This window comes from Ceratotherium simum, chromosome 34 (assembly GCF_057802395.1).
Source record: "Ceratotherium simum simum isolate JZ-2026a chromosome 34, ASM5780239v1, whole genome shotgun sequence".
Classification (NCBI taxonomy): Eukaryota; Metazoa; Chordata; class Mammalia; order Perissodactyla; family Rhinocerotidae; genus Ceratotherium; species Ceratotherium simum.
This window is the reverse complement of record NC_141933.1, coordinates 20943934-20953776: the sequence shown is the minus strand read 5'-3', so window position 1 is coordinate 20953776 and position 9843 is coordinate 20943934. Positions and strand designations below refer to the sequence as shown.

General features: G+C 41.7%; 1 protein-coding gene across 3 annotated transcripts in view; it reads left to right on the top strand.

Annotated features, from left to right (window-relative positions):
- The first annotated feature begins 4646 nt into the window (after positions 1-4646).
- CSTPP1 (centriolar satellite-associated tubulin polyglutamylase complex regulator 1) overlaps positions 4647-9843 on the top strand; it is a 185199-nt gene continuing 180002 nt past the window's right edge. For 2 of the 3 annotated variants that reach the window (XM_004436930.3, XM_087423021.1), the window contains exon 1: positions 4674-4767. In XM_004436930.3, coding sequence (XP_004436987.2) covers positions 4722-4767 — 46 coding nt within the window. In that variant the 5' untranslated portion in view covers positions 4674-4721. Of the gene's footprint in view, positions 4768-9843 lie in introns of all 3 variants that reach the window. The other variant, XM_004436929.3, reaches the window with a different exon arrangement.

Here is a 9843-nt window from a genome sequence, read left to right as displayed (position 1 = left end):
AGTCAGTAACACTTTCTAAATAAGAAAGAAGCAAGGTCAAATTTGAATTTTAGAACAATAAACTCTTGTAACAATGTAGAGGATGGGTTGGGGGAGAAAAAATAGACACAGAGACTGCAGCTTTTTGTCCTAAGATTCTGAAACTTGGGAACTTCCAGTTTATATCCTAAGTTTATTTAGTGATTGCTAGTATATCACTTCTCATCCTCCTGAACAAATTCTCTTAGCTTGTCTACTTGCCGCCTTGTCTCGACGCATTTTGTTGAGTTAGTTCCTTTTTCTTGGGGCCTTTCTTAAGATATGGTGATCTGTCACACAGGTATTTACGCGCAGGAAGGATACGCCAAGGCTTTCTGATTGATTTTTAATGTCCTCAACGATGCCTTGCATTTTGCTGGCCTTTTTGGTTAATGAATTTGTTTCATGAATTGGTTCCTATGAGGCAACCATAAATCCTATGGATTGGATAACCTTCATTTTCTAGACTTTTAACTAGAAGGGAAAAAGAATCTATTCAACAGGCATTTATTCTGTCAGGCACTGTGCAGGGTCCTAGAAATTTAAAGATGAATGAAGACTGTCTCTGCCCTCTGGAAACTCACGATCTATAGGAGAATTCAAAGAATTGTGTGTATGTGTGTATGTGAGGAAGATTAGCCCTGAGCTAACATCCGATGCCAATCCGCCTCTTTTTGCTGAGGAAGATTGGCCCTGAGCTAACATCTGTGCTCATCTTCCTCTATTTTATATGGGACCCCACCACAGCACGGCTTGATAAGTGGTGCATCAGCGCACGCCTCAGATCCAAACCTGGGAACCCCCGGCCGCTGAAGCGGAGCGCGTGCACTTAATTGCTATGCCAGTGGGGCGGCCTCTCAAAGAATTTTTTGAAATGACATAAATGCTTATAAGGTGCAGACTCTAGGACAGAGGAAGTCATAGCTAATTTCTGTGGGCTACCAAGAAGGATCAGAAAATCTTTCTCCCTTTCAAACTATATGAAAGTGTAATTCCCCACTCTTTTGCAGTATTTGAAAATATCAAATAACAAAGTACAAGTCTGTAATCACCTTTGAGCTCTTCTAATTCAATTTAAGCCATGTCCTCCTAACCACTTTCTTATAATGCATTAGTTATTCTTCACTGTCAAAGAGTTTGTGAACACTTCTTTTTCTTTGCAAATTCTCACAAAGCTCTGGTCTGTTGACCTGTGGCAGTCCAAAATGACTTTTCTGTAAATAGCATTTTTAATTTAAACATGTTAATCCCATACAGTGGCATCACACTTAGTTTCTGCTTTGCTGTTATGGAAGATAAATCTTTTAAGAAGAGTCTAGTAGCTCGGCATGAATTTCATGACCTGCATTTCTTAGTAGCTACTTTGCCTTTAGCATCGTTTCTGCTTGATGAGTTGATAAAAGCTTGTCCTAGTTTCTTGAACCTGTTTTGTAGCAATAATTCAGCCTGCATTTTTTCTTTCCTTATTGTTTCCTTGAGGTTTAAAATTATTGAGTACATTTGTGTTTGCTTTTCTGTAGTTTTCAGTTCCAGGGAGAATTTTCTTCCCTATCAATCTCTTCATAGGTTTTCTGCAGAGCCAGAGATGTCTATTAAATTTTCTCTTTATAATTAGGAATTATAATCTGATAAATTGATGTCTCAACATAGCATCTCTCTTGTGGGTGTTTTTCCTATTGTTTTGATTTTAATGTTTCCATTCTTTATGCTGTAGTACTGCCTTTAGCATCTCATGCCCTCTCTATATTTTGATCAATTTCATATCACTTGCTTATTTTCAGGATTGTGGAATTGTCTTCTGATCTACTAGTTTACCTGGATGATTATTTGTCTGGGTAAAATTTTTAGAAATGCTTTATGATAATTTAAGAACCTGAAAAACCCATCTAAATTGAGCTGACATTTTTTTCTTTCCTTAACATTCAACAGGGTCACAGAAATACCCTTGATTTTGACAACTCTCGTGTACTTCCACTCTTAAGACCCATGTTGTGTATGTTTCACTGAAAAATTTCCGCTGCCACTGATGTGTTGCCAAAATCTATTATCATGTAATCTATGGCAGAAGAGAAATCTAAAAGTAGTGGTTCCTTCTTGGGAAAAACAAACACTAATCTGGAAGTTCCTCACTTCTGCTTGAAAATATTTTAAAGATTTTCAAGCCACTCGTTTATTGTTTGTTTTCAAGTTACAATATATGCCTATTATAGAAAATTTTGAGAATATATAAAAGTATAAAGAAGAAAAATGCAAACAGTCAGTAATTCCACCACTAGTAAGGCTACCTGTTATTTCTATGCAATCCCAAATTTTCTTGAAGCCTTAGTCTAGCCACCTCCTACCCTTTTATGTCTTCCTCCTCAATAGACTGTTCAGGACAATAACAGTAGAAGACTGACTTTAAATTTAAGCGTCCTTAGGATTTTTATGGAAGGGATGGAGCTGTAGGAAAAACCTACAAATTGCTCCCGAGATGACATCTTGTTCTTATTTAGCTTTCTTTGAGTCATTAACAGTCGGGCGCCACTGGTGGTGAAACTTATCATTATTATAACCGCAAATGGGTTAATGCCCAAACAAAACTATATTCTTGGGGCTGGTTCCCAGCTCCACCACACAGACCCCAGCAGCAGCACTCTCCAAGTCCCAGGATAATGCTCCAAAAACAAGAGGATGTCAAATGTTCAGCCTGGACTCCAAATTCTCTTCTTTTATCTGGGAGCTTCTAGTTGTTGGCAGGGTAGAGCAAAAGGAAAAATAAATAAATAAAATCCAAGCCAACAAACCCTAAAAAAAGAGGCTGTGTGGTTTAGTGGTCAGACCACTAGCCTGGAGGTTGGGATAGCTGAGATCCATTTCCAGCTCTCCCACTGATGGGCTGGATGATAACAGACAAGTCATTTTTCTGACATGTTCCTCAGTTTCCCTACTTAGAAAAGGGAGAAGTGCCTTAGAAAGTTTTTATGAAGACAAACGAAATGATCTGCAAATAGCTTCAGGTTGCTTGGAAATAAAATGAAATTGTAACCCTTTATAAGTACTATCCTATTACTTTATTAACAATATAGTAATAAGCCATAGGTGTGAAAGTTATGAAACTCCCATACCCTCAAGCTTCATTGGGGGAGGGGAGCGGGAGGCGAGGGCCGGGGAAGAAGGCAAATATTTTTATCAAATTTGCAGGACTTCATGGGCTGGCCCCGTGGCTTGGTGGTTTAGTGCCCGCACTCTGCTATTGGCAGCCCGGGTTCGGATCCCGGGCGCGCGCCAACGTACCGCTTCTCCGGCCATGCTGAGGCCACGTCCCACACACAGCAACTAGAAGGATGTGCAACTATGACATACAACTATCTACTGGGGCTTTGTTGGGGGGGGGGGGAAAGGAGGAGGATTGGCAATAGATATTAGTTCAGGGCCAGTCTTCCTCAGCAAAAAAAACAGGAGGATTAGCATGGATGTTAGCTCAGGGCTGATCTTCCTCACACACACACAAAAAATTGGCAGGACTTCACATCAAATACCAAATTAGTAAATTCGTTACCTCAAGATAATAAATGCTGTTCTTAGTTTGGCTCTGTCGTTTTATCCTTACCACATCCAAACTCAGGGTGACTCACAGGAGCCTAGAAATGAGACACATACACAATTTTAAGGGAAAGGGAGAATTAGGAGGTTTGAAGCTCCTGCTAGAGGAGGCTAAGAATAGACCACTCAAAACACAAAGAGAAGAACCTCCTCTTTCCTTTTCCTCCCAGTGTAGGTGGTCCACTGGTTTCCCAGTCACTCCTTTGATAGCATGATTTTTGTTTTCTTTCTTTTCACAAAACCTCACCTTGTTGTGGGGGGACTAATTAAAAAAGTGAGGACAGTGTGGCCTTTTCTACTAGGTTTGAACTGTGTGCAAGTACTACAGACCCCTAACCTGTTGTTGGGAGTGGAGAGGAGCAAAAAGAAAAATATCTGGGAACTTGAAAACCAATGAATGCTCTCCCCTCTTAAAGGAGAAATGAGCAATTAGGCATATGAGGAAAAAAAATCCAGTTAAGTGTCCTTGTTTGTGCACCCCATCCCCTCAAGAAATGAAGTGTCTTGGTAGGAAAAAAGAAAGACACTTGGGAAGGGTACCAAATAGTAAGGGATAGGACCAGGAGGAAGGACTAAACTTCAAGAGGAATTTGAGAGGAAATGTCAATGAATTCATAGAGGATTTAATGAGCACCTCAAGGAGCAGCCAAGACATACGCACGTGGAAGCACTTTGTAGCAATTTAAGATAGTAGATACAGTAATAAAGAGATAAAGACAGGTAATGGGATATTAAGTATTTATGGGAATTTAGGGGTGGGAGCTATTATTGTGAGTTAGGATAACAGCTGTATAAAGCAGGGATAGTTATGAAATTCAGAAATTGCGGATATGGAGGGCTGGCAATAATTCTTCGACACCAGGAAATATGATGGATTCAAAACCCTCTCCACCTCAAATTCCTCTAAAACCAACTCCTCAAGAAGGGGCGTCCAAGATGCGACCGCTCCCGGAACTGGTGTGGCGAGCCTGGCGTTGCGATACGGAGAGTGTTTGCGTGACACCCCGTCCGCCTCCCGCCTCTCCTCCCGCCGCGTGGGTGCCATGGCAACCGAGGGAGCCGGCAACCTGGCTTCCGGAAGCTGGAGAGTAGAGCTTGGAAGCTGCGCCGGTCAAAGGATGCTGAGCTCGGAGCGCCTAGCCCTACCGGACTACGAGTATCTGGGTAGGAGCTTCCTTCAGCCTCGGGGATGAAGAGAAGAGCAGGCGAATTAGGCCAGGGTCTGGGGAGGAGGCGGGGCGGGATCTGAGTGGGGACGGGTAGGGGTGGGATGGGGAGGGGCGGGGAGGGGGGCGTTCCAGGGCCTGAACATGTAAGGCCCAGCCAGGAGGAAACCAGCAGCGGGGGAGTCAAGGATGCCTGAAGTGTGCGGGCTGGAGCTCAGGCAGTGTGGACTGTGTTCCACGTGGGAGAGGTCGGAGTTGAGAATTTGGGGCCCTTTTGGGGTATTCTTGATATGCTGGTAGTGGAGTAACCTTGGAACCTGAAGTGCCCAAGCAGTCGTTCCCTGAATAATCATTTTACCGTTATAGCGGCAACTAACGTTTTTGAGCGTTTCTCTTTTACATTAGGCACTGTACTAAGCATTTTACATGCATTCTTTATTGAATCTTCACAACAGCCCTAGAAGGAGATACTGTGTTTTTCTTCCGTTTTGCAGACGGAGAAACTGAGGCTGAAGAGGTAACTTGCATAAATAAGGCCACACAGCTAGAAAATGGTCGAGCTGTCCGAACCTAATTTGCCCACCCCAAAGCTTGAGCCCTTGACCACTAAGACTGCAGCTGTAGTACTTTATTGAGCACCTTCAGTGTGTAAGGCATTTTCTGGATGGAAAAAGGATGTATACATATAAATATATACACACATACATGTATATGCACACTTTTTATTGATGTCATAATAGTTTATAACATTGTGAGATTCCAGTTGTACATTATTATTTGTCAGTCACCATATAAATGCACCCTTCACCCTTTGTGCCCACCCCCCACCTCCTTCCCCCTGGTAACCACCAAACTGTTCTCTCTGCACACACATTTTAAAAAATTAATACTTTATTTTTTAGCGCACTTTTAGGTTTACAGAAAATTGAGCAGATGTGTGAGCCTTCCCATGTACTCCCTCTCTCCCTTACTCAGTTTCCCCTCTTATTAACATCTGGCATTAGTGTGATAATCTTTGTTACAATTGATGAACCAGTATTGATACGTTATTATTAACTGAAGTCCATAGTTTACATTAAGGTTGGCTCTGTGTTGGACAGTTTTATAGGTTTTGATAAATGCATAATGTCATGTGTCTGCCATTATAGTATCATGCAGAATAGTTTCACTGCTCTGAAAATCCTCTGTGCTCTACCTATCCATCCTTTCCGCTGCCCCCAGCCCTTGTCAACCACTGATCTTTTGACTGTCTTTGAAGTTTTACTTTTCTAGAATGTCATTTAGTTGGAGTCATACAGTATGTAACCTTTCAGACTAGCTTCTTTCACTAAGCAATATGCATTTAAGGTGCCTCCAGGTCTTTTCCTGGCTTGACAGTTCATTTCTTTTCACTGCTGAGTAGTATTCAGTTGTATGGACGTACTATACACACTTTTTCTTTTTTTTTTTTTTTTATATAGTTTTTAAAGATTTTATTTATTCATGTTTTTCCCCCCAAAGCCCCAGTAGATAGTTGTATGTCGTAGGTTCACATCCTTCTAGTTGCTGTACGTGGGACTCGGCCTCGCGTTGGACGGAGAAGTGGTGCCCTGGGGCGTGCCCGGGATCCGAACCTGGGCCGCCAGCATCAGAGCGCACGCACTTAACCGCTAAGCCACGGAGCCGGCCCCTATACACACTTTTTCATGGAAAACAATACTAGTTTAAATTTTTGAAATGGTAATATGGAATGATTCAAAATATAAGGAAGTTTATAGTGAAAAGTCTCCTCCCCCTCCCTTCCCCCATCTGCCCATTTCCCATCCATCCTCAGCCCCCTACCGGTAACCACTATTACTGGTTTCCTGTGTATCCTTCCAGAGTGTATTTTATTATGTACATAAGGGAGAATACAGTGCACTCTTTTTTCATTTAATATATCTTGGAGTAATTTCTATATCATTGGAGAGCTTCCTCTTTCTGTTTTTGTTTTTTTAGCTAACATAGTATTTAAATAATTTATTTAACCAATTCTCTATTGGTAGACAATAAGTTGTTTTTAGCCTATTTCTGTTACTAAAAATATTACACAGAATAACCTGCATTTTTGTTCCTTTCCTAGTATATCTGCAAGGATAAATTCCACAAAGTGGAATTGGTGGGTCAGAGGTATATGCGTTTTAAATATATATTTAAATTTTATGTATAGAGAGAGATTGAGATTAAATGATCACATCCATTAATCAGCCAAAAGGGGATATTTATATCACAGATAATTTTGTATCTGATTAATAACAATATCAATGCCTAGACTTTTGCTAAGGATTTAATGTATTTTATCTTATCTACCCAGTACTCAATGAATCTATGAAATATTTGAAAAGCCTAGTCTATTTTTCAGTCCTTTGGGTGTTTGCTGTTTGAATTATATGTCTCAAAGGCTTGGCATATTTAATATACTGGTGCTTTGGTGAGTAGAAGTTGGTGGTACCTCCCTAAGTGGATTTTTCAGGAAGACTAATTCAGTGGCAATGTTGATAATGAATCTACAAACAGAATCAGAGTCTCAGGTTGGTTGAAAAAGCTTCAGTGTTCATATAGTCCAACCACCCACCTAATGCTTGAACCCTGGGCAAGTGCTCCTTCAGGCTCTGTTGCATATTTAAGTGTCATAACTGCCTGTCCTAATCACCATCTGGACGTTCATACTGCCCTAAGCAGGGTCATATTGCTCACTGGCTTCCTCATAGCTCTTGTCTTGAGTTGAGAACAACCCCTGCACATTACAATTTGGTCGTGCTGTTTCAAAGCATTCACCCTCAATTTAATTACCGTTTAAAACCACTCCCTATAGATTAACTTAATAAAATACTTCTCAATTTAAATTTTTAAATACCTATGGAGGGTTTTGTTTTTTTACAATTATTAAGTCACTTGCATGTGTAGACCTAGAAAAGAAAATACATGTAGAGAAAAGAAAATTGCAGAGACAGGAAAGCTCCAGGCATTCAGTGAAACAGAAAAGCCAAAGCTGAGTACCCCTTGGGAAGTGTATCTGGAGATCTTTTTAGTATTGTGGTAGAAACTACAGGGATACCTATTCAATGAATATCTATATATTTCCCTTTCTACCTGCTAGCCAGGGCTTATATTTGCCTTTTTGACTATTAGTGAAGGAAACAGTCTTTCATCATGTTGGGTAAGCTGATCTTTTCCCCACTGATTTTGTGAATTAGGAACCTGTAATCATGGCCTGGAATGGCTTAGGATCTTAAGATCATCGTTACAGAGTCAGCTCAATGATGTTCATATTTGCAGTCATCAGAATGTAGTGATAGAAACTGTGTTAATGCCCAGGCCTGAATAGAGAGAGGAGAGTCTGGTAAGGAGAGGAAGTAAGTATCGAACCCTTTGTGTAAGACTAATGAAAGATTTTCAGCCTTATGAAAGCTACTTGTTGGAAGCTTCTGCCGGAGGCTGAGGTGTGTCTGTGTATACTTGGTTGGGTGTGGAGAACTCTCTAGAGCCGAAGGGCAGCCTGTTCTGGTCCTAGGTTTGCAAAACTCACCACCTACGTGCTGACCTGAGCATAAGCATGAGGGTGTGAGGTTTATTTTTTACTCCACCTAATTTGGTGAGGTGCATGCTTACATTCATGCTCCAAGTTGTCTCTTCTGTTTCCATGGAACATACTTATTCTTACCAAGGCTGGTAGTGGGTTGGCGTAATGGATAACTCTAAGAGGTGGTCTTTCTCTTTTGAAGGCTATACTTTTAGAACAACCACAATAAATTGGATAGTTTTTTTTTTTTTTTGGTGAGGAAGATCAGCCCTGAGCTAACATCTGCCAATCCTCCTCTTTTTGCTGAGGAAGACTGGCCCTGGGCTAACATCCATGCCCATCTTCCTCCACTTTACATGGGATGCCGCTACAGCATGGCTTGACAAGCAGTGCGTCGGTGCGCACCCGGGATCTGAACTGGCGAACCCTGGGCCGCCGCAGCGGAGCGCGTGCACTTAACCGCTTGCGCCACCGGGCCGGCCCCCTGGGTAGTTTATTTTATTTTTTTAATTTATTTTTGTGTGTGTGAGTAAGATCGGCCCTGAGCTAACAGCTGCCAATCCTCCTCTTTTTACTGAGGAAGATTGGCCCTGGGCCAACATCCATGCCCATCCTCCTCCACTCCACATGGGACGCCACCACAGCGTGGCTTGACAAGTGGCGCGTCGGTTCGCGCCTGGGATCCCAACCAGCGAACTCCTGGCTGCCGCAGCGGAGCGTGTGCACTGAACCGCTTGCACCACCGGGCTGGCCCCTGGATAGTTTTATTTATTTATTTATTTATTTATTTATTTTCCCCCCAAAGCCCCAGTAGACAGTTGTATGTCATAGCTGCACATCCTTCTAGTTGATGTATGTGGGACGTGGCCTCAGAATGGCCGGAGAAGCGGTGCGTCGGTGCGCGCCGGGATCGAACCCTGGGCCACCAGCAGCAGAGCGCGCGCACTTAACCGCTAAGCCACGGGGCCGGCCCTGGATAGTTTTTTTTAAGCTGTAGTTTTTGAGCCCTTCATATATGCTTAGCATCATGCTTTATCTCATTTAATCTTTACAACCACCGTCTGAAGTAGGTATTATTATTAGTCCCTTTTAGTAGTTATTAATATCATGTCCTCATTTTACAAATAAGGAAACTGAGGTTTAGAAGGGTAATTGATTTGAACAAAGTCACATGGGTGATGATGCATAGCAAAGCAGAGTTTCAAACCCAGATTTGTCAGATTCCATAGCCTGGTTTTTTCTCTCCACCAAGAAGATAAAAACAGAGCAAAACAACTATTGCCTGCAAAGGGCAGTGATCCTTGCTTCCCTGTTAAGGATGGAGCTCTTAAACAGTTCATTAGGTGCAAATAATTTTCTCAACAATAGGAATTGTATCTTACTCATCATTGTATACCTACCTTTCACAATGTAGACACTTAATACATACATATATGTTAAATTGAATGTGAATAATGCTGACTTTAGGGTTTCCCAAATGTGAGCAGCTAACAAGAACAACTAAGACTTATTAAGCACTTACTATGTACTAGG